This window comes from Wolffia australiana, chromosome 8, assembly GCF_029677425.1.
Source record: "Wolffia australiana isolate 7733 chromosome 8, ASM2967742v1".
Taxonomy (NCBI): domain Eukaryota; kingdom Viridiplantae; phylum Streptophyta; class Magnoliopsida; order Alismatales; family Araceae; genus Wolffia; species Wolffia australiana.
The window spans coordinates 10,486,351-10,511,794 of record NC_135842.1 but is presented as its reverse complement, the minus strand read 5'-3'; the positions used below and the strand labels follow the sequence as shown (position 1 = coordinate 10,511,794).

General features: G+C 41.3%; 2 protein-coding genes across 3 annotated transcripts in view; one reads left to right on the top strand and one right to left on the bottom strand.

Annotated features, from left to right (window-relative positions):
• The window catches only part of SEC6, a 44,946-nt gene extending 33,814 nt beyond the window's left edge, over nt 1-11,132 (top strand). For both annotated transcript variants that reach the window (XM_078579231.1, XM_078579232.1), the window contains 8 exons: nt 2,114-2,158; nt 2,412-2,490; nt 2,932-3,001; nt 8,450-8,537; nt 8,608-8,697; nt 9,601-9,717; nt 9,813-9,875; nt 10,721-11,132. In XM_078579231.1, coding sequence (XP_078435357.1) covers nt 2,114-2,158; nt 2,412-2,490; nt 2,932-3,001; nt 8,450-8,537; nt 8,608-8,697; nt 9,601-9,717; nt 9,813-9,875; nt 10,721-10,858 — 690 coding nt within the window. In that variant the 3' untranslated portion in view covers nt 10,859-11,132. The remainder of the gene's footprint in view (nt 1-2,113; nt 2,159-2,411; nt 2,491-2,931; nt 3,002-8,449; nt 8,538-8,607; nt 8,698-9,600; nt 9,718-9,812; nt 9,876-10,720) is intronic.
• A 7,493-nt stretch (nt 11,133-18,625) lies between these two features.
• On the bottom strand, nt 18,626-20,494 carry LOC144706350 (WRKY transcription factor WRKY24-like). The gene is made up of 3 exons (XM_078579260.1): nt 20,041-20,494; nt 19,793-19,939; nt 18,626-19,257 (listed from the first exon to the last, which is right to left on the bottom strand). Exons 1-3 carry the CDS (start codon nt 20,259-20,261, stop codon nt 18,945-18,947), a joined length of 681 nt encoding a protein of 226 aa, XP_078435386.1. The 5' UTR covers nt 20,262-20,494; the 3' UTR covers nt 18,626-18,944.
• Between the last annotated feature and the right edge of the window lie 4,950 nt (nt 20,495-25,444).

Genomic DNA, 25,444 nt, shown 5'->3' with positions numbered 1-25,444 from the left:
CTCATCGGAATCTCCATATTGCTCAGCTGATAGCACACTGGAAGAACGGATGATAGCAATCTTCCTCGGCCTGTGTACACTTGGGGCATGTTGTTGATGTATCTGGGAACATGCATGTGGAGGACTCGTGTCATAACTTGTCTCCTTAAGAGCAGCCATAAAAGCCCTAACTTTTAATGGAACCTTCTGCTTCCATAGGCGTCTCCTCTTCCTTTAGGCCATTGTCAGATCTTCTTTTATGCATCCTAGGCCAAAAAGGCTGGGCCTCTCGACACCCAGCTGTTCCGTGTTCCGCTTGCAGGCTGCAAGTGTAGTAAAGACTACTGCATGCTCACCAGTTCTTCTAACCTCTGATATGAAAGAATGTCCTCCAAAATTGGGTTCCATGTGTCCATTCGGCATTCTCTAACCGATGCTTGAGGGTTTCTTGCCAGAGGGAATTGGCATGGAATCCTGCAATGTACCTCAGGCAGACGAGTCATCTATCCAGCTGCTGAAATGATCCGTCCCCAATTAAATCCAGAGGGAATAGGCATTTAATTGGGGTCTGTCATAAAGGAGATGCCCCTTTAATTGGGGCCGTGTGCAGTTCCCAATTCATCTCCATACCATAATAGTATCTCAAGACCTTTGTGACCATGTCCTCCTACAACCCCATAATCCTGCCCACCCATTTTGTCAACAATGCCGTGTTCATGGCTTACAGGTGTAGCACCCCCAGCCCCCCTCACCCTGGTTAGCAAACTGCCTCACACGAGACCCTAGTCGATCTCCTTCCATTCCCCCCTCAAGGCCTTTCCAAAAGAATCGCCTTGTCGATGCCTCCAAGCCCCTTCTGATACTCTTAGGCAACCGAAAGACGGCCAGGTAAAATATCAGAATTTCTGTGAAAACTGATTGTAGCATTACCATACAACCCTCTTGACAGCGCACCAGTCTGCCATTCCTCGAGTCTCCTCTCCACCTTCTTGATCACCAGAGTCCATTTCGTGCTCAAAAACCATACTCTTGTTAGTTGTAATTCCAAATAACACATGGGTACCGTCCGAATGGGCATCTCCAAAGCCCAGAGCATTTTACCTTTTCCTCTTGTGATTGTCCAAAACCCATAAGCAGATTTTACTCAGTTTATTTACAAACCCAAAAAATCTGCAAATAGGTTTGTTGTCGTGGGTTCCATGAAGAAGGTAGTGTCGTCTATATATAGTTGTAATGGAGTACCTTTTGGGTAAGCCAGAGTCTGAAAACCACACAGAAAGCCATGTGCTCATATGCTGCTTGTACAAGTGGCCAGGGCATCCACCACTAGGACGAATAGTAACAGTGCCAAGGGGCACCCACAGGTGACCCCCCTTTGTGTGTGGATCCTCCCTCCTTCCGGTCTTCCATTCAATAAAACCAAAAATATAACTGACTTGTCATTCTTTTCCATCTGATAGTTTGCATTACTCCTGAATTGACCAAGTATAAGAAAATGATATAAAAGGACAATCAGTATTTCACAGATGGAATAAATATTAGAAAAAGAGGAAAATTGGAAAACTGTCCAATGAAGTTTCTGGGATACAGCCAGGGCGAGGGTCAGGAAGAGATATCTTCTTTTTATTATATTTATATTCATAGCCTATGGGCTATTCAGTTAATGGTACAGATGAAGGGTTGAAATGACGCAGTGTTATGGAATGACTTAAAATATTATTTATTGACTTCTTTCAAAGAGAGATTCACTCATGGTAGTAATAGTCATCAGACAGGGTTTCTTTTACAAATTTTCGTCAACAAGTTTATGGCGCTTTGGCCGGACACAATTTTGAAAGCACCCAAGTTACTCCCTGAAAGTATCCATATTTTCCAGGCAGTATGTACAACTGCAGGAAATCTTTTCTCTGTACGATGAAGTTGGGGCAGTACCCTCCTCTCTGCATTTCATCTATTTAACTAATATTTTGTGAATAAAAGCTAATTGATTCATCTCTGTTCTTCCATATTTGTCTCTAACCTTCATTGGGTCATCCATGCACCATGTTAGTGTTTGAAGCTTAACTAATATGACCTCCCATTTTCATTTGTGTATTAACCTGGGTATTATTTAACACCTATCTCAACATTTCAGGTAAACTTTGAAGACACGTGCAAGGGCTTCCTTGAAGTTGCTAAGGTTAGTTGTGTTAACTATCCTAGGGTTTTCAGAATTTTGAATGAAAAATATTTTTCATCTGCATTACTGAAGCACTAGAATATGATGAAATTTCATAAATATTATTCTTTTATAGTCAAATGTTGTACATTTCCAGTTGGATTCCTTTCAACTTTACGTCAGTAATTGGCACACTGTGATTTTTAAAATTCTCTTTTATCTTCACAGAAGTTATTTTGCATAAAGTTTCATTTATCATTTTTTTCAATGCTAGGAAGCCATCCATCGAACTGTTAATCTCATCTTTGAAGACCCTGGTGTTCAGGAGCTGCTTGCAAAACTCTATCAAAAAGGTGATTTAGTCAATTTTGAAATTATAAACTCACTACCCGCAGTTTATCGTGACATTTTGATCTTTTATTATCAAGATAATAATTTTGGATGTTCACATTTCAAGCCATTGTATGTATCATCCTCTGTGATGATTATGTTAACTTCTTACCAGCTTACACACTCTAAATCTCTCTATTTGATTACAAGACAAGTCCAGAAAGTTTTTTAATTTTCATTGAAAATTGAAATTTTCTCTGGGGCTCAATTAGTTGCTGTAAAATTATATTGTAAATTATGGTGAAATGATTTTGATGATAATCATGTGGTGTAAGACAATTAAGAACCTTGCTAAATCTGTGATTTTATTCATTTATTAATTTGTATAGAGAGTGTATTATTACCCTATTATTTCTTTGAAGTATGTAGTTTCTAATGATTGAATGTTCTGTGTTACGTTGCAGATTGGCTCGACGGTTTGGTCACTGATTACCTCGTTGCAACTTTTGCTGATTACTTTGGGGATGTGAAAATGTACTGCATCAACCCCCTGTTTCTTGTTTGAAATGACATTCATTGATTTAAGAAAATGATTGAATTATTTTTGTTGAGCATTATTTGGCCCCCTCTATGTTTGGCCCTCTCTATATTTGGCCCCTTCTATCTTTGGCCCATTAGGGCCCCCTATATAAACCCTTGTAATCACTATTCTCAAAGTGAATAGAATCATTTTCTTGTTTACATGGTATCAGAGCCCTAACCCTAACCCTAATCTGGGTTCTTGGGACTCTCCTCTTCCTGCGCTCAGATCTCAGGCAGCTCTCTGGCCGGCCTGATCTCGCGCACCGCCGTTGCCCTCTGCGCTCAGCCGTCGCCCTCGCACAGCCGCAGCTGCCGCACACCGCGCGCAGCATTCTTCGGCCGCGCGCAGAGCTTTTACGGCCGCGCACAGCCGCGACAGCCCGCGACGCAGTCGCAAGACAGCCGCCACGCAGCCGCGACACGCATCACAAGACAACCGCAACACAGCCGCACGACGATCGGCCCGCCACGCACGGCCGCCCACCGCCGCGCACGGTTGTCTTTGCTTGTCTTTGGCTGTCCTTAGCCTCCTGCACGCTTGTCCCGCCTGCCGTCCGTGAGCTTTGCTTCGACGGTGGCCGTTGCTTTGACTGGGCCTTCATCTGCCGTTTGTGCTGTCCAAGCCATCTCAGCACCTCTCCTTTGGCCAAATCTCAGCAATGACGAATCCTATTGCTGCTGCTGAGTCACCTGAAGCTCCGACATCCTCGGTTACGCCAAACTCGACGCCGGCTTCGATGCCACATGCACCTGTGGCGCCTATTGAGTCGGGAAACTGGTCTTCCTCCCCAGGACCTTTCTCTTTGCCTCGGATGCCGCCAGATGGCATGTTCACTGGCTTTAATCTGTTGCAATGGCGCCAGTACGTCCAAATTACCCTAAAGGGGCGTCTCATGCGCCACCTTCTGGAAGACGGACCTCCTCGGACCAATCCGAAGTACTACGATTGGCTGGATGTCGAGGGGATTGTTCATCGCTGGCTCTTGGACAGCATTTCACCCAGCGTTAAGGGTGAATTTCTGTCCCTGGAGTCGGCTAAGGCAGTCTGGGAAGCGGCGCTTGAGAGTCACTCCAAGAAGCATAATATCGCCACTGTGTATGAATTGGTGCATCGGGCCTCCAATCTGCGGCAAGGGGATCGGACCATTATGGAGTACAGTACGGAGCTCATCTCCTTGTGGAATGAGATCGACCACTACATGCCACCGGATCCTCACTCGGTGGATCGCAAGTACACTCTTCAACTTCGGGTGTTCCAGTGCCTCGCGGACTGAACCCGAGTATGAGTCGCTACGGCTCAGCTAATCCATCGGGAGAAGGAGCTTACCTTCAAGGATGCTCTTCGCAGTGCCAGAATTGAAGAATCTCGCTTCCAGCAGGTGCAGACCCCGGTCACGGCACTTGTAGCTCAGTCCTCTCCGGCGCGCCCATCGACGACGACAGCACCCGGTTCTTTGCCGCGTGGTCCGACTACTCGGTATGAGGAGTCTCCAAAGGGTGATCCCTCTCTCTTTTGCAATTATTGCAAGAAGCGGGGCCACTCCAAGGAGACGTGCTACAAGCTTCAACGGAAGCGCGTGCAACAGAGCAACCTTGCTACCGTCGCACCTTCCGTCAGCCAAGTGCCTCCTCCGGGTCAAGTGCCTATGCCATACAGACTTCTTCCCACTGGTGCCTCGCCCGCCGGCTTTACTCCGGAAGAGATGGAACGCCTCCGCCGCTTGCTTGATCCTCCAGTCGTGGGCTCATGTTCCTTGGCCCACGCAGGTATGTCCACCGTTCTTCCTCCACCCCCATCTCCTTCCGACAATCCCTCTTCATCTTCCACTTGGCTTCTTGATTCCGGTGCCACCGCTCATATGACCCCTAATCCAAGAGTTTTGTAACGTATGAACCCGCTTTCTGATCCTCTAAAGTCAAAACGGCCTCCGGCGATCTTCTCACCGTGGCGGGTATTGGTCGTGTGGCCGTCTCTTCCTCTATGCAATTACCTAAAGTTCTCCATGTTCCACGCCTAACTCATCATCTTCTTTCCTTGTCGAATCTTGTTCGCGATTTGAATCACGATCTTACATTCTCACCTCATTCATGTTTTTATCGTGATAAGGTGTCGGGGAGGAAGATTTCCATTGCTGAGGAGCATGAGGGGCTCTATCTTGTTCGACCTTCTTCGCCTTCTTTTGCTGTTGCTACGACAGTCTCTCTTTCGGCTTCTCACGAGCGTTTGTGGCTTCTTCATCGACGTCTCGGCCATCCTTCCTTTGCTACCCTTTATCGTCTCTTTCCAAAACTTTTCCAAGGCCATTCTGTGGACCGATTTGTTTGTAATGCTTGTCGAATTGCGAAACATCATCGCACTTCTTATCCTATCTCGTCTTCTCATTCTTCCACTCCTTTTTCTCTTATTCACACCGACGTGTGGGGACCTTCCCCTATTCACAGCACTTCCGGATCTCGATGGTTATGCATCTTCATTGACGACGCAACTCGTTTCACGTGGGCCTATTTCCTAAAGAATAAATCAGAGATATCCCGTGTTATTCCCCCATTCTACTCACTTGTTCAAACTCAATTCTCTACGCCCATCCGTCGCTTCGCTCCGACAATGCTAAAGACTATGTTAATACCTCGTTAAGCACCTTCTTTCAAGATAAAGGCATTATCCATGAAACCTCTTGCCCATATACACCCCAACAAAATGGCGTTGCCGAACGTAAATTCCGTCACATCTTTGAAATGACTCGGAGCCTTCTCTTCCATATGCATGTACCCAAGTATCTTTGGGGAAGCCGTCTCCACCGCCATCCATCTCCTTAACCGCCTTCCGTCTAGAGTGCTTGATTTTTCCACACCTATTGACCGTCTTCAGTATGCCTTTCCTCCCTCTCTCTCGAACTAATCTTACCCTCGTGTATTCGGATGTGTTTGTTATGCGCCTAACCATCGCCTTGGTCGTGATAAACTTGACCCTCGTGCTGTGAAATGCGTGTTCGTTGGCTATTCCTCCACGCAAAAAGGTTATGTATGCTATCATCCACCCTCTCATCGGTTCGTCGTCACTAAAGATGCCACTTTCGATGAATTTCTCCCTTACTATTCTTCCTCTTCTCCAGAGCCACCTTCATCACCACCCTCATCCGATCCACTTGAATTCCTAATTCTCCCTCAACCATCTCCTCCGTTATCCGTCTCTCGTCCATCCTCTCCGGCCCCGCCAGTCGTGTCTCCTCCAGAAGTTGTGCCTCCCGACTCGCCTCCAGAAATTGTGCCTCCCGACATCTCTCCGGCCCCCATCTCCGTCCCTCATGTGGAGCTTCCTCCTGTCCCGGCTGCTGAATTCTCCTCTTCGGCAGAACCTTCTTTGCCTCCACCACTTCCTATCCGCCGATGCCCGCCTGAAAAACGCTATGGTATTACTCTCGCTCGTCGAAGACCTCGAGTTGTTACGTCCTCTTCTGATGCCCCGCCTCAGTCGTCCTCCCCACCTCTAGAATCCTCATTAGCCGTGCTGCCCTCTTCACGTTCTTCTCCTCTCTATCCCTTAGAGGCATCCATTTCGTCTCACCGTCTCTCACCATCCTATCTTGCACTTCTTACCTCACTTGATGCCACTTCCCTTCCGAAGACGGTGGACATTGCACTTTCATTTTCGCATTGGCGTCAGACTATGGAGGAGGAGCTTCGTGCTCTTGCTCAAAATGAGACGTGGGATTTGGTTCCTCTACCGGCCGGGAAGCATCTAGTGGGTAGCCGTTGGGTTTATGCTGTGAAGCATAATTCCGACGGTTCTATTGAGAGGCACAAAGCTCGGGTTGTGGCGCAGGGGTTTACTCAGAAGCATGGCATTGATTATCAGGCGACATTTGCCCCTGTTGCCAAGCTGAATACGGTGCGGATCCTCTTGGCTCTTGCTGCGGATCGTGGCTGGACTTTGCAGCAATATAATGTGAAGAATGCTTTTCTGCATGGCGATTTGACTGAGGAGATCTACATGGCATTACCTCCAGGCTATACTTCTTTAGTGCCGTCGTCTCCGAAGTCTGTTGTCTGTCGCCTGAAGAAAGCACTATATGGCTTGAAGCAATCTCCTCGAGCGTGGTTTGGTCGTTTCACGACGGCCATGAAGCGCCGTGGCTATCGTCAGTGTAATGGAGATCACACCCTCTTCTACCGCCATTCCACGTCAGGGGGAGTAGCTATTCTGCTTGTGTACGTGGATGACATCATTATTACGGGTGATGATACGGCGACCATTACTGAGCTGGCCATGTATCTCTCGTCGGAGTTTGCTATTCGCCATCTTGGCCCGTTGAGGTATTTTCTTGGCATAGAGGTGGCATATTCTTCGAGCGGGATTTTTATTTGTCAGAGAAAGTATACGGTGGATCTTCTCTGCGAGCTTGGAAAGGAGGATTCCAAGCCTATTTCGACACCGATTGATGCGAACCATCGACTCGGTGCCGATGAGAATGAGGAGCTTGCTGAGCCCGGACAATATAGAAGACTTGTGGGCAAACTGATTTATCTCACCCACACTCGTCCAGACATTGCTTACTCAGTGGGTGTTCTGAGTCAGTTTATGCAGACTCCTCGCAAGAGTCATCTTCATGCTGCTCATCGTCTCCTCCGGTTTCTGAAGGGCACCATTGGTCGTGGACTACTGTTTCGTCGTCATACAGGCATGCGTCTAGAAGTCTACACTGATGCTGATTATGCAGGCTCTGTCCTCGACCGACGGTCCACATCGGGCTATTGCACCTTCTTGGGCGGCAACTTGATTACGTGGAGGAGTAAGAAGCAGAAGGTGGTCTCCCGCTCGAGTGCTGAAGCGGAGTTCCGTGCTCTGGCGCATGGTCTTTGCGAAGCACTTTGGATTACCAAGCTCCTCCGGGAACTACGGTGTCCAGTTAGCTCTCCTGTCCAGCTGTTCTGCGACAACAAATCGGCGATTAGCATTGCTCATGATCCCGTTCAGCATGACCGTACAAAGCACATCGAGATTGATCGTCATTTCATCAAAGAGAAGCTTGAATTGGGAAATTTTTGCACGCCATATGTTCCGTCCGCTGAACAGCTAGCAGATATCTTCACCAAAGGGCTTCATGCTCCTCGGTTTGAAGAGCTCTGTTCCAAGCTGGGTGTGGAAAACATCCACGCTCCAGCTTGAGGGGGAGTGTTGAGCATTATTTGGCCCTCTCTATGTTTGGCCCTCTCTATATTTGGCCCCTTCTATCTTTGGCCCATTAGGGCCCCCTATATAAACCCTTGTAATCACTATTCTCAAAGTGAATAGAATCATTTTCTTGTTTACAATTTTATGTTCATGTATTTAGCTTACTCATCTCCAACTGAAGAGCATGCCTGTTCATATGGGTTGACACCTTCCTGATTGCTTTTCAGGTTTATTGAAGAGAGATCGTTTAGGAGATTCGTGGAGGCCTGCTTGGAGGAAACCATTGTCATTTACATTGATCATCTCCTGACCCAGGTTTATTGTAGTTTATAATCAAATTAATCTTTGTCGTAGATCATTTTAATCATAAATTAAGTAATTTTAGAGGAGTTACTTCCAAGAAGCGACCATTGAACGCATGAGGCTAGACGAAGAGGTTCTCATGGACTTTTTCAGGGACCACATTAGCATACCGGTACGTATAGTTCATCCTCTTGGTTCTTATTATTGTCTTGTCTCTTGTATTTTTTTTTTCAAATAATAAAACATGGTTCCATGGCTTTAGTTCAAATTAAGGCATTTGGTTGAGCGAATCTAAGTCAAACCCCTCACAAAAGTTCATCGGTTAATTTTGGTGAGTTATTGAGATTCAAATTTGTTGCTGAATACAATCATCGAGTTGTATAGATCAATGTCGAAATCTCGTTCTCACTGTCTTATTCATAATTTACTAAAGAGAGAAAACGAAGAAGAGACAGGATTTCCTATTCAAAATTATGGCAGTTGTCTACTTTGGATGACTCAAATTCTACTCCTTTTTTCTCGATATATCTCTTTGTTCATCTCTGATCTATTGGTTTTTAGAGAGGGGTTTGAAAGATCGAATCTGTTCACCATTGAAGATTAGAGCGAAGTCTCGCTTTCTCTCTCGCCATTCGCTCTCTTCTCATATTTTAGAGTTTTGCATCCAGGATAACAATGACGTGTGGACTATGATGCTGCTGATGATGAATTGTCATGGTCTCCATACATCAGAATCATGTGACGGCGATTTTATCATTAGCTTGCTAACATCTCATCAATATCTTGTCACGTCTCATCATTCATCATACACACAAATCAAATGATGATGAGGAGGAATCACTATCATATATGAGAATCATTTAAAGACGAATTTGTCATCAGCTCATCGTTGTCTTCTCACTTTCTTCTAATTGTCTTGTCATCCGTCTCACACAAAAAACTGATGATGATGGGAAATTTGTCATTGCATGCTTACCCTGGAATATTTTCTTTGACAGTCTGAAACATAGTCTAAACTGATAGCTTGTTTTGGAGATAACTGATATATGTCATGCCCACATTCGATTTGTATCAGAAAATTGAGAACAGGTTGAGAATAATGGTTGACCTGAGGGAGCTGGCGTCAGCTGAAAGCCTGGATTCATTCACGCTTGTGTACACAAACATCCTTGAACACCAGCCTGATTGCCCGGTATGTCCCTTAGTTTCAATCCTCGACATCAACATCCCTTTCCTTTCTTTTTCTGCTTCTCACATTTGACAATCTGACAAACTCTTGTTATGCAGCCGGAAGTTGTGGAAAAACTTGTTGCGCTGAGAGAGGGAATTCCACGGAATGAAGCTAAGGAGGTAATGAATTGATGTTACGTCACTAATCTCTCTCTCTCTTTGTGACCAATCATGGAAGATAATAAGTTTGGGTAGTCAGAGGAATGGTAGGTTGTGGAATGGATTATTGGCCACGGTTGAATATCTCACCTGTAGGTCTCCCAGGGGGGTTGAGAGAGTGTTGACCTGGGCAGTTTGGAATGAAGTCATCATGGTTGAAGATTGAAGTTCAGAGAGAATTCTCCCTTAAAGGAGTACAAATGGAGAGAAAATGTTATGGGGAAAGGAATTTTTGAGGCCAGAAGAGTTTTGACGTTTTATTATGGAAGACTCTCCCATTTTCTCTGTATAGTTAGTAGGAAAAAGAAAAGTAAGAGTGAGAGAGAGTTGGCAATGGTAGACTTCCTATTGCTTGAGCTTTAGAGTTCATGCTTTAGAGGGAGAAGATCTAGAAATGGAAGAGAGATGGAGTGACTTCTGAGGATGGTATGACCAATGCTGTGAATGAATGTCTGATGATTCAAGAGTGCAGGAATATCTGCATGAACAGTCTTGTGGGTAGGGGGAGAGTTGGTAATGACAGACTCCCTATTGTACTAGTTTAAGAGGATGAAGAAGATCGAGAGACAGAAAGATTGTATGGGTTCTGAGGATGCAATTACCAATGTTGGGAATGAATGCAATTACTAATTTGGGGAAAATCTGTAAGAAAAATCTTGTGGGTGGAGGGAGAGTTGGTGAAAGAGAGAGTTGGCTAAGGGAGGCTCCTTATCTATTGAGTTTTAGAGGGAGAAGATCTAGGGAGCGAAGAGAGATGAAGTGATTTCTGAGGGTCGAATGATCAATGTTGTGAATGAATGTTTCAGGTGGTTCAAGAATGCAGGGAAATCTATGAGAACAGTCTTGTGGGTGGAAACCCCCCCAAGGCTGGATTTGTCTTCGGCAAGGTCAAATCCCTTGTCGCACCCAAGGGGTCCCTCTGGAGGAAGCTAGCCCAGTCCTAGCCAAATATGGGTCAACTCTTTTCTCTCTACGTCCTCAATCTCTCTTTCCGATTATATTATATATATATCTCTTTTCCTCTTTCTCTCTTTGTGTCTCTCTACATGTCCTTGGTTTCTCTTCCCTTTAATTTATTTAATATTCCCTCCCTCTTCCTCGCATTTGTTTCTGCTTCGGGGAATGTTCTATTGTTTAAAACTCCCCAGAATAACCAGAATAATGTAGTTGTTTCCTGTATTCCTGGTTGAGCAGGGTTTTTATGGTTTTTAACTTGCATTTCCATTAGTCCCACCTCTCTTTATATTAATAAAATTTGGATCAAAACTTGTTAGAGGGATGGATAGAAGACATTTACCCGTCAGTATCGTATATGTTCAGATGGGGCCGTGACTGGTGAAGAAGGGATAGGGCTGAAAATTTTCTGTCTAACTTGATTTCTCTCCCTCAACTAGTACTTTTTCCGTTTCTCTATTTTCCCCACATTTTCTCGCTCTCCATCTTTCTCCTCTGCTTTCTCTCTCTCTCTCTCTCATTTCCTCTCTTTCAGTGTCGAGCTCAAGTTCTTTCCCTCTCTTTTTGGTCCTCTTTTTCTTTTTATCTCCCTACCTTTCTCACCAGCTCTGACTACTCTCCCTTTTATCTTTTTCTCCGCTATCCCTTTCTTTCTCCCTCCCACCTCTCTTTTTCGGCCTTTTCTCCCTCTCTCTCACTCACCCTTCCTCTTTTTCTGTCTTTCACACACTCTTCTTGTTCCTTTGGAGAGAGGTCACTGAGAGATTCAATCAAGTTTCAGTTAGAGAGATAGATATAAAGATGGGTATGTGTTCTTATTCAGGATAATGTGTTCTCACGGAACATACAGCACGTAGAGGTATGAATCTGCTGCTGTCTCTCTCTCTCTTTCTCCATTCCCATCTTCCTCTATCCTTCTCTCTCTGCCTCTGTCTCTATCACTCTCGCCTTTCTTTGGAACGAGGCTGTAGTCCCGTTTGCCCCAATCTCCCTCTCCTCCTTTCTCGTTTCCCAACACAAGCAGTCTCTGAGGTGCTTCTGCAACTCTCATAGCCAAAGTTGCTGCTGCAGAAATCTGTATCACTCCTGTAAATGATGGTCCTCTTCTTCTTCTTCTTCCTCTCTGTAATCTTGTCACTGTAGAAAAACAGGAAGCCCTTGTTCTCTATTTCTCTTTCATGCCTTACGTTGATGTGTAGCAGGACTCCACCCCTTTGAGCAGGACCGACTCCAGCTGGGGTATGACAGGGTTTGTCATTCGGGCATAGAGGCCCTATTTTCCCTTGGGATTTTCTTCATCTACTCCTTACCTCAATGGTAGAGTTTCACTGTACTCTCTATGTAGAGCTTCCACTTGATGTCCTTGATCTCCTTGCTCGTCATTGAAGGTAGCAATGATGGGGAGTTTCACTCTACTCTCTATATAGAGCCTCCATTTGATGTCCTTCTCAATGCAATCATCAATGCTAGCAATGGTGGGGGGTTTCATTCTGTTCTCTATTTTACTGGAACCACAAAGGACCTTCTGTCTGTTCGTAGATTAACCTCTTGTAATAACGACTTTCCTGAATACCACTCATCACACTGTTGGGTGAAGGACAAGGAGACAGGTCAGGTCCTTATTATGGGGGACCTTAAAGATGTGATATGTCGTCAGGCAGCTCCAAAGTATGATCCTTCATCATTACTTTGAGAAACAGTGCGAGTAGACATTTGGCATAACTGATTCGGTGACCCTCACTTAATAATTATATTTAATGACAAGGAAAATGGCTATGAGCCACTCATGAGGCTCTAAAATGCATTTGCAAAATTTACAATATTCTCTGCTCATAAGCTCCTTGGCAGGAAAATAAGCCACTGAAATGGGTATAGTCTGATATCTGAAAGCCGTCCTCCTGTTATATCAATTTAATTACACTTAAGTACACTTACGTATCATAAATACTAAAGTATTTATGATAAAAATAAAGAACAATGATTTGAAAGTCAACTTCATAATGAAATATTTTTGGATTTTCAGCGAAAATTTGAAGGTCAACTTCATAATGAAATATTTTTGGATTTTCAGCTAAAATTTGAAAGTCAACTTCATTATGACAATTTTCAACTATAACCATATTAGGGTGATGAATTTCAAGTCTTTTCATTTCACCTTAAATGATGTGGAATTCACAACTGTTTATCCTATTTTCATACATAAAAAATGACATAGTTTTTCATATATTAGAAACTGGCTTGTCATTAATGCATCATGCATCATTGCCCTAGAAATTCTGAACTAAAAGTTTCAGCAACAGAGCTTTTCTCATCAGTCACATACCAACCTAGGTCTGGAAAAGACAACCCACATGCAACATTATTCACCAATAGTCCTGGATAGTTTTTTCTCAATGTCTATGATTCCTAGTTTTCTTTCATACACTTCAAATAAAATTACCTATAGGCTATATATTTCCAGAGATGTCTTTAATGAATGTATCTTTCTTTACTCACACACAACAATACGAGCGCACAATCATAACATATCTACATTTTATTGGCTAATCATAATTATACTCCAAAACTAAAACAATGTAAATCATGCTTTCCTCCAAAATTGGTGGGTCAACTTATATGTTTCACAGCCATCGATCAATCAACCATTTTGGAGAGTGTTTTACCTACTCACACAACCAATTTGAAGAGTTATGGTCCTTCTAATTCACCATTATTACCAAGAAAATCTCACAAGAACCCACTATCCTAAAAATTAAAAAGATGGCATTATCAGCATGAGTCCAAATCCAAAAAGGAACTATCTCAGTCATTTCTTCACTCAGCTCTGTTTTTTGAATAAGATAAGATAGTTAAGGACTACACATTTAAAGAAAAAAATCCACAACATTTGATGATTGAGGCCTATATTGAAGTGTGTTTGGAGCCCTATAATGTCATTTTCACAAGACTTGATCTTGCTTCGGAAATCAATAGTGCATGTAAAAAATGATAATACTTAAAACTAAGACTTCTTCTGAGTTTCACACCTCCTACAACACCTGAATGCAAGTATATTATATTGAAGAATCTTATCACAACACTAGCATTGGCTCCTATTGCATTTATAGTTGAAAGATGATCTACAATGGGAAAACTCATATCTTGGAGATCCAAAAAGCAGCAAACAGTTGCCAGATCCAGTACCAAAGCAGAGTATAAGGCTCTTGCCAATGTAATGGCTGATGCTATTTGGTTTTTACATCTCCTACACCAAGACGAAATTCCAATTGACATCGTACCAATTAATCACTGCAATAATACTGTAGTTACCTAATTAGATGCTAATAAGTATATCATGCAAAAAAAATGATCAAACTATTTTTTTGCACATGAGCATGATGTTTCTTAAAAACTTTGAATCTCATTCATGGACGAAAATGCGAATGTGCTCACCAAGTCAATGACAAAAACAAGATTTGAATGGCTTTAATGCAAGCTCAACGTAGTTCTGATTATGAGAAATAATCATATGATCACGACAAGTGGGATCAATTCTTTAATGATATGGACCAATAAGATTTAAGATAACTTCAACACCAACATTAACCCACAAAAAAGAAATGTACCTGATATTGAAATATAGATAATATGTTTAAATATAGATATGAAAAACATGACACAAATGATTGAATATATATGATTATTCTCAATGGATCTATTCATCTGTATGAAATATAAGTATAGAAAACGTGTGTCAATGAGAGCAAAGATGATTTCTTGAAAACATTATTGAATCCAACTATTTTTTCCCCCTCTTCTTCCTTCTCTTCCCCATTCGTATTATATCTCTATGCCTGTTCAATTTTAAGCAAATAACTTAATCTGGTACTTGTGCTGATTTCATTTGGATGAAAGTAAACAACAAAACTTAGAAGACATCCAAACCATCATGAGATTTTGGAGAAGACTACTGGATTAGACTTTAACATAAGTACTTGAATCACAAGTATCTCTCTTTCTCTAGAGTAACATGATGTTCTAAGAGTTCTTCAGAATTTTTTATAAAATTTTGATAAATAGGCAAGCATATGCTAGTGTTGTTGTATTCAGGAGGCAACCAGAGCCTAGTGTTTGAACTTCCATAAGGCAATAAAATCTGCTCTTTAAAAGGCCAATGTTGTGATTTTCAAGAGGCAACCAAATCCCCCCGTTTTGAATATCACAAGGCAACAATATCGTAGTGTTTTTGCTTTCACAAGGCAACCATATTCTGGTATTGTAGTTTCACAAGGCATGCATATACCAGTGTTAGGCATGCATATACCAGTGTTATGCTTTTGACAATCCAACCATATTCTAGGGTTTGTAGTTTTCATGAGGCATGCATATGATAGTGTTCTGCTTTTGACAAGGAAAGCATATCTAGTGTTTTGGCTGTCACAAGGCAACCGTGTTCTAGTGTTTTGTCTTTGACAAGCCAAGCATATGCCAGTGCTGTGGTTTTCAGGAGGCACCCAAATCCCGCTGTCTTGAATATTACAAGGCAACCAGATCGCATTATTGTGGCTTTCACAAGGTATCCGAATGCCAGTGTTCTTCTTTTACAAGGAAAACATATTCTTGTGTTGTAATTTTCACGAGGCATGCTACTGTTCTGATTTTGTAACTTCATGGATTTTTTACATTGTTCAAGCTATGGAGGTTTTGGAATCCCTTAATTAGAGACTTCTACGTTATAATCAAAACATGGTAATCCATCCACAATGTATCTTGGTGTCTCAATTCGAATGATTACTTACGCAACCTTACATGAATCAACCTGATGATTGATACGTATAATGCCCCTCAGGGATTCATCTGGATCAGTTCAGTGAACTATTTGTCCCAAGATCGCCCACTAATGATTACGATATTGGCCATACTCTTCATATGAGTGGAGCTATATAGTGCTATCCTTTTTTGGATATTTCAACATCCTTCTTGAGTATCCTTTGAATAAGAATACTTAAAACACATGTTTATAAACTAGTGATTGTCGTATTATGAGCTCATGATAATTCACTTAGTCATTGCATGCATTCATGGACTTGAATAAGAAGCATCACACATGCAGCATAACAATTGATCATTTGAGAGTCAAGTTTCCTTTCATTAGGTGAATAATGTCTTGCCTTGGCAAGAAAACCCAAATCCTTTATTGATTTAGCCTTTTTTCTTACTTTTCAAATTCAGGTAAATAAGTTCAATTAATAATACTTTTTACCATGTCTTTGTGCGTTCTGCTTTATCTTTCAGAAGAATTCCAGGCATAATGTACACAGGGACAATTCCACACTCTTCTAAAACCTTAGCAAAAGGTCCTCAACATTTTTGACATCTATGACATTATTTGTTACATAGTATGGCGAGAACAAATTGTTTTTTTCTTTTGCCAAGTTGATTCTTTCGGTAGTATAGCTTTAAAACACGACTATTGCTTTTAGTATTTCATGGATGAGTTATGTAAACCAATATTGCAAATAATAATATATGAATGTGATAAATGTTCTTGATCATTCCAAGATGCCATAGTGAAGGATCCAGAAATCTTCATATGTATAAATTGCACGACTTCTAAAGCTCAATAAGAACATTTTTCCTTGTGTTTGCCTGTTTTCCCTTGATACATTTGATGTATGTGTAATTTAAAAATCTGAGGAATTATTAATTCCTTCTCACAATAACCATGATTTTTTTTTTTTGAAAAATGTGGCCCAACCTTTTATATGTTAAAGATGATGAATTTTCATTATCTAAATTGTGTTTCATGCCAAAATATCTGGAGTTCTAAGACTGATCTAATGAAGATGTTATATTTTCAAGCAAATATAGGTTATCATATGCCACCAATCATCTAGTACCTATGAGTACTTAATTTTGAATCAAACTAAACTTTCCATCTCCAAGTGAACAATGATAACATGATTTTTCCAAGTAAAAAATAGAGATTAAGTTACATCCAAAGCAACTAAATTCTTATTTAAATAAAATGATAAACAATATTTATCTTTATATTGAAGTCACCAACAACATCAACCTCTATAAATTTATCATCACCTTGATAAATGAATCATTCATCTTGATTCAGCTTACAACTGTTGAGGTAACATTGCATTGATACACTTATCTAACCACCACATGTACCTTGGTACTTAAGAAAGGTTAAATTCTTAACAAACAAGATATTTAGTGCATTCTTTCTTTGAAGTGTCCGCCATGCTTGTAAAAGAAGCGTATAGGATCCTTCTGTTGCTTATTATTCTGTGGACCATCATCAACTTGCTTGCCTTTACACTTTACTTTGTCCTTGAACTTTCCTTCGGAGAGAATAATGAGGCGAGCACTTTCACATTGCTCAGACTTCAATATCTCTTATTCTTGCCTACAATGACAAATGAGATCACTGGTAGTTATTTCTCACTTTGAACTTTTCAATTTTTCTGGGGAGAGAATTGAGAGCCATATAGACAATGTATTCGTCATATAGTTCAAAACATAAAGTCTTAAGCTTATAACAAATATGAAATGTCAATGCTGTGCTCTCTAATGTTGCCTTAACCTTTTATACGTCATGGTAGTTAGGTGATTCATAAGAGTACTTTATCTCAGCTTTATCACTCTTCTAGTACCTCTTTTCAAGTTCTTGAATAAGAGTTGTGGCCTCAGTTCCCTCATCAGTTACTATATCCCAAAAGGATTCAGGAATAACACACTTTATGGCCATTAAATTCATGAGATTTATTGTAGACACGCTTTTCCTTAATGGAGGACGATTCTTTGATAACGTTTGGTTGATCATTCCTTGATGCATAGTCGAGGTACGTAGCACCTGGATAAAGTGTCACAGATTCCTTTTATTTCTTAAAATTTGAGCACTTGAGCATCAGAATGGAATTCACATTTATGTAAATATTTTAAAATGAAATTGGGCCTAAGAAAATAATAAAAATAATCACATAAGGATAGCTTTAAAATTAGGCACAATACAAGTAATAGTATTTCCCTCTCAAGGGATTAATCGCAACGTCAATATTCATCTTTGGATGATATAAATACATGTAAGCGATTTCATTGGTGTAATAGTCAAATTTGGAGGTTAAAAATGACAATCGATGAGCCTTCCTTTGGGTCAATTCAATGTTGTCATTGAACTGTAATAATCATAAATTTTACAACCACTGGTGTGAATGTTATTTGGCCAAATACTCATCGTCATACTCTTCGGTCAAATACTCATTTGGCCAAATACTCATTTGGCCATTGGTGTGAATGAAAAATACAAGACCGATATTTAATTAGCCATGTGTGCAGTGCGTTTGACCAAACATTTACTTTCCTATGGGCCAATAAGTGTTCGCTTGAATAATCTTTGACTAGATTATATGAATTAAATGGGTAACACCCACATGACAGTACCCATACACCAATTTAGAAAATATCCAATTCGTCAACCAGTTAACCGAAAGTCAAATATTACATAGTTGAATTGGATTCTTAAATCCAAATTGGGAATTCTGTAAGTCTAATTGAGTCAGGAATTCCAAAAAAATTAAAAACATGTTCCTTCATAATTATTAGGCTACCCAGCTAGGGCGCAAATCATATCCCCCAATGGTTTGTGCAACAAAACAAACCATCAGCGTTTTTGTAACTGATACTGTTTCTGCACATATGTGCACCCATAGTATTATGAAAAACGCCTTAATCCCAATCTTTATCAACAGTTATTATACGAGATGTTTAAAATTTGCAAGAGCCATTGATGTACACAGAAAAGATCCAATACATTCGTCCAAAATAATTCACTTTCGCTTCCACGGCATATTCTTCCGCTACAAACAAGATTGTATCGTCGTTTCCTCGGATCTTCTTTCTGAATTCAATCAGATTCGATCGTCGCACCATTCTTCCAAAATTAACCAGCTTCGAGGTTGTTTTTAAGATTATTTACACGGTCTTCGGTTCTCCATCTCATTCCCTGAAAGAAACAAGATCCGATGTTCGTTTCCCCACGTCAATCTTCAAGACCGCATGACCTTCGTAAGAAGATAATCGGATTCAGTATTTGCTTCCCCAGCTTGTTCTTGAGTAACTCTGAAAGAGAAGGTCTTCAAGAAGACCCTGATCTCTTAAGAGCTCTTCCTTCCCGGCGCCTGAGGAGAACGTAACTGGGGGCGTCGGTAAAGAAGATGGTGGCGGAGTAGAGATATGTAGAGCTAAAGGGATAGCGGTATGGCGACGGTGAACGGTGGCGCGGTTGCTGTGGTTGTGTTGGCCCTCGTAAGTGGTGACCACCAACGCGTGGTCCGCTGAAGATCTCTCCACCGTCTTCTTTACGCTGCAACCCGCGCTGGTGCAACGATAGTAGCCTCTGCGATCGTCAGAGATGGTGATGATCAGAAGAAGAACAGCGCGAAGAGGAATCTTTCTTGAAGAATGTAGAGCGTGAAGCCAGAAGAAGAAGATAATGAAGATGATGATGATGACGACGAAATAGAAGATGAAGAAGAAGAATAGGAACAAGATGATGACGAAGAAAAATAAGAAAAAGAACAAGATAATGAAGAAGAAAAAGAGGAAGAACAAGAAGAACAAGATGATGATAATGAATAAGAACAAGAAAAAAAAAGTAATGATGAAGGAGAGGAAGAACAAGATGATGATGCCGATGATGATGATGATGATGATGAACAAGAACAAGAAGAACAAGATAATGAAGACGAAAAAGAAGAAGAACAAGATGATAATGATGAAGAAGAAGAAAAACGACAACAACAAGATGATGATGAAGAGAAAGAAGAAAAAGAAGAAGATGATGACAGCAACAACAACAACAACAACAACAACATGATGATGATATAGAAGGAGAACAAGAAGAAGAAGACGATGATGATGATGAGGCGAACCTCGGAAAAGGGCTATCTTTGACGGGCTTCTGCCCGTACTTGCGCCAGCGATACCCGTCGTCGAGGTAATCCATCTCGCTCTTCGTCAGGAACGCAAACCTCGGCTGCCGCTGTCTCTTCTTTCCCACTCTCTCCTCCTTCCTCCACCTGTAACAACCATCTCACTGCCTCAGTACACAATTCTCCCAAATCCATCCAAACAAACATTTACATCAGAAACTATCCGAAAATCGATAAAAAATACTCACATCTGCTTCGTTTTCCGCTTGTCTTCGCCGGAATTTGCGGTTTCCGCTGGTGAGGACGGAGAATTTGATGATGCCGGCAGCGCCGCCGGCGAGAGATCGATTGGCGGGCAGAACTCCGGCGAACCTCCGTCGGAGAGAATTTGGAAGAGATCTCCGTCGCTTGTCGAGCCCAGAAACGCCGCCACCTCGGAAATCCACTCGCCTATCCCTTCATCTTCCATTTCTCTCTCTCTCTCTCCCCGTCTCTTCCTTCTTCCTTCTTCCTTTCTCTTTCTCTCTCGCTCTCTCTCTGTCTGCCTCTCTCGCGGTCTTTCTTCTTCCTCTTCACATGAACCTGGTTTCTTCTCTTATGACTGCAGCTCTCTCTTTCTCTCTTTCTTCTTCCTGTTCACATCGACCTGATTTCTTCTCTTGTGGCTACAACTCTCTATCTCTTTGTGATGTTGGGGAAAAGAGAGATGGGAGGTGTGCATTTATTAAGATTTGAAGCAAGAGAGAGAGAAACGCGGATACATAAAAATCTGAGAGAAACTGACGTAGATACACGCAGAGATAAGAGAGAGATGGATAAATAGATAGATAAATAATTACTGAAAAAGATAGGTGGATACGGTTGACTGATAGTGATATAGAAGTAAAAATGGAATGGATAAATAGTTATCGTATATCAGAACAGGACGATAGAGGGAGAGAGAGTGTGTATGAGTGATAATAATAGTAAAACGATAGCGAAAGAGAAGTGAGAAGAGGAGATAGAGGGGGTATATCTTATAATAAAACGATCTATAAAGAGAGACGTGAGAAGAAGAGATAGAGAGAGTAGATATTTTAATAAAAGGATCCCAAAAGAGAGAAGTTAGAAGAAGAGCGGGAGCCAAATAGAAGGGAACAAAGATAGAGAAAGATAGAGGATAGTACTCATAAAAAAGCGATACTGAAAGGGAGGGGGCGATAGGTACATAGATAGAAAGATAGATTGATAGATAGATAGATAGATGGATAGAAAGATGAATGGATAGATAGATAGAAAGATAAATAGATAAATAGATGGATAGATAGATAGATAGATGGATAGATAGATAGATAGATGGATAGATAGATAGATGGATAGATAGATAGATGGATATATAGATAGATAGATAGAAAGAAAGAAAGATAGATAGATAGATAGAAAGAAAGAAAGATAGATAGATAGATAGACAGAACGATAGATAGAACCGATAGATAGATAGATAGATAGATAAATAGGTAGATAGCTAGATTGACCGGTAGATAGATAGATAAAGTTATAGAGAAAAGATAAGTAATCATAGAGAAAAGTCGCAATCATAGAGAAAAGATAAGTAAAAGAGAAAAGTCAAAAGATAAGAGAGAGAGAGATACTTGGTCGGTTGGTCAGTCTAGATCGAGCTTATCCTGAGGGCCACGGAGCCCACTAAGAGAGAGATCGATTGACAGGACTCCGACACGGCTGCCATCAATGCAGAGAGTCGACAGGATAATGAATAGGAGAGAAAACGAAAGATAGAGATACTACGAGTAAGAGTAAGAGAGAGAAAGACGCGTTGAGTACGTTGACTGACTGTAGACTTGGAACGCGGTCGTGCACTTGGATCTTGGTCAGCTAACCTTGCTGATCCCGCGGTTTCTCTTCTGGACTTTTGTGGGGCGTTGACTTTGGTAGCATTCCGGCGAATATTCTTAAGGGGTGACAGAGACGACAGTAAATATACTACGCGGGATGAGCCTTGGGTTTTGGCCAGGGTAAGAGTAGGTTTGCTGGACCGATGACGATGAAGGATGAACAGCTGTCTGTTCAGTCATCAGTATTTGACATCTTGTTTTTGTTCCCATCTTGATCCGTGTCTATTTTTTGTTGTCATCATTACATCATCAGACCTGTTACTTTATTCATCTGTGGTGAAAAATGGAATGGATGATGGGATGGACAGAATGTGGTCTGAGTACTCTCCCACCCAAAGCACTCTTTGAGAGAAATAGAAAGAGATAGAACAGGAGAGTTACACAGGAAATATGTTTGTCCTCCTTTGTAGCGCTCCACGGCAATGTTAGGGGAATGTTTGTTGGACTGACGATGTATGACTTTTTGGATGGATGGGATGGGATTCAACAGCTACTTCCAAACAGCATTGATGTCTTCATCATCATCGATAATAATCGTTGCGCCCATCATCGGTGATAGCTGTAGTTGCCATCAATTGTGTAGTTGACATCCTCATTGGCAATAGTTTTCATCCTCGTCAATGATAGTTGTCCTTGGCAATGACGCACGCCATCCCTGTGGAGGATGTCAATCATAGTTGTCAGAATCGGGAATTGTAGTTGTTGTCATCGTCATCGACATGTGTCGTCCTCGTTGATGATTGTTATCATCCTTGTCAACAGTAATAGTCGTAATTGCCATCAACAGTAGTTGACATCCTCATTGAAGATAATTTTCATCCTTTTCAATAATAGGCTTCCTCCGCAATGACACTTGTCCCTGTTGAGAACAACAATCATAGCCATCATCATCATATTTGATAGTTGTCGTATTTGTCGTCGACATGTTTCATCCTCGTCAAAGATAAGTACTCATCATCCTTGATAACTTCTGTAATCACCAACAATGCCAATTGTAGTCGGTGTCATCATCATCGATATTCATCCTCCTCGTCCATGATAATTCTCATCCTTGCCGATGACACTCATCATGCCCATCAATGACAATACAGCTGACATCCTCGTCAAGGAAAGTTTGTCCTCATAACCGATAATTGTCATCCTTGTGGGTGATAGTGTTTCCTCGGATGACAGTTGTTCCTGTTGATAAAATCTGTCATAATTGTCAACAATGGCAGTTGTAATCGTAGTCATCAACAATGGCCGTTATAGCTCTATGTTTTCTTCAACGACAGTCCTTGTCCTTGTTGATGACACTGATCTCAGTCATCACTAATGACAATTGTAGTCATTGTCCTCATTGTTGCCGTCGATGACAGCCATCATCCTTGTCAACAATGGTCATCTTCCTATTTAGGGACAATTATAGATGATGTCCTTGTCATCAATAGTCGTCATCGATATCAACAACAACCATCCTCATTGAATACACTCCCTTCTAGATTGTCGTCCAATTGTATATTATGGTCATCGACAAAAAAAAATCGTCCATGAAAGTTGTCTTCCTTCTCAATGGCAGTCGTCTTCATCTTGAACAATTGTCGTCCCCATCGATGACATCAGTCATCCTAGTCATTATTGATAGTCAATGTTGTTGAAAGTTTTTAGCGTTGTTGGCAACACTTTGACGCCATTGACCATGATCGTCCCAAAAACAGTTGTCATTGTCGTTGTAAAATCTCCATCATTGTCAATAATGCTTCTAACAAGTCACTGTCCTACCAACAGTCATCATAGTCAGTTTCCACCAAAATTCATTGTCGAAAACAATTGTTGTCCTCGTGAATGATAGTCATAACCATTGTTAATGTGCATTGTCATCCTCATTCACATCAATAATAGATGGCACTGACCATTGTCCCTTGCAACAACCATCACCCTCATTCATGAAACCATAGTTATCAATGCAAGTCATAGTCATCAACATCAATGATGATGCTTCTGTTAATGATGGTAATTGTCAATGACACTTTGGCCTTAGCCCTTTATGGTGACAATTTTTTGTCATAGTAAAAATATATATTTATTTTAGACTTATTTTTTTATTATAATACATGAAATACATATTTTTAGAACTTTGTTAATCCCACTTAATGAAAAAAATTATGCTGTATCATCCATCATCCATTATCCCTTTGTCATTTCATTGTCAATCATCCATCATCACAGATTGAAAACTAATGCCTAACTACATACATGATTCAATAAAGTCATCCATTCATCATCCTGGAGGATGGTAGATAACAAATTTGGATGATAACATACAAGGGGCTGTCACGCATCCGACAAGCCTAAGAAATTGATTCAAGATCAATATAGCTGATGCTGGTTTGGACAACTAAAGGTTACTTGTGGATGGATAAAACAAACCACAAATCATCATGGTCGATTCAAATATTTAAACCTAAAGATGATGATGGTGCAGCCCCTTTCCTCGGTCGAGGCCATAAAGACTGTCATATAACCACAAGAATATGAGAAAACACAAACTCCTAATCTAAAATCCTAAGTGGTCAACCACGAAAAGATGCGAACCTATTCCACTAAGTCTGGCGGTGGAGGAAGACACATGGGAAAATACCAGATGCCTAATCGAAGAGGGAAGAGTGGGCCTTTGTTGCTGGTGTAACACGATAGGGTGATGCGAAGAGTCGGAGAGGCATTCAATGGCGAAAGTAGATGACATGCACTTAGATAGGGACTGGCATTGATCCACTTCCTAAACAATAAATATGGCACGTAATGGGTGGGAGCGTGTGTTGTGTGTCAGGGCAGTGCGATGCGACATGATGTGTTGGGATGATGGATGGCAGCACAATGTGGTACTCAAAGGTGGTGGCCGGTAGTGTGATGTGGTGTACTGGGACAGCATACGTGGAGACGCACATTAGGATGACGGGCAGTGCCGTGGTGCTCTGGAGTGACAGACATCACCATGGCTCAATAGGACAGTGAAACACATTTAGAAAGGGGATAGTGGCATGGCAGTTCAAAGTGGAGGAAAGCCTCCTCTTAGTGGCGGAGACGGTTGAGAGGAAGCTAGGGATTGAGAAGAAAGTTTAATTCCAAAAATAAGCAAATGATCCATTCCAGAAATGGCTTAATTAGAGGCCTTGAGGGAGTGAGAAAATAACTCTAATATCAAATAAATTTCAGAAATAAAATCCAAATAATAAATGAACCTGAAATCCCAGATCCGGGGTATATGATACGGTGTGCGATGCAATGGCGACGTTGCATTTGATGGTGGGGCATGGCTGTATGCTCCACCAGAAAGAAAGACATAGATTGATGAGAAGAAGAGAAAGAGAGATGATGTGGGACCTATTTCTGAAGAGGATGCAATTACAGTCCATTGAGTGGTGCTGGGTTCAAGAGAGAGAGAGAGTGAGAGAGAAAGAGAGAGGATAGCGAGAGAATATTATTTCCAATTCCATGTACTCAATGATAATATTTATAAATAATACACCAAAACCCACATTAGGTAGCACAAATAGCCTACACGTAAAGAAATACCCTGTCACTGGTGGGAGAGAGAGGGAGTATCTGAAAAGTCCAAAAGCTTTACAGTCCCCACAAATGGGTACTTTCCTAAATCTAGGAGAGAAAAAAAAGCGAAAGAGAAAAAAACATTTTTTCCTAGAGATGTTAGTGATGAGTGGTATTTTGCTCGAGAGTGTCATTATTAAGAATATGAGAAAACAAAGTAGATAAATTTAAA

Coding starts and splice junctions, on each gene's coding strand:
- LOC144706350 (XM_078579260.1), bottom strand. CDS start 20,261: ATGGAAGATGAAGGGATAGGCGAGTGGATTTCCGAGGTGGCGGCGTTT. Junction 19,940..20,040: donor AAGCGGAAAACGAAGCAGAT/GTGAGTATTTTT, acceptor TGGTTGTTACAG/GTGGAGGAAGGAGGAGAGAG. Junction 19,258..19,792: donor AAAGATAGCCCTTTTCCGAG/GTTCGCCTCATC, acceptor TGACGATCGCAG/AGGCTACTATCGTTGCACCA.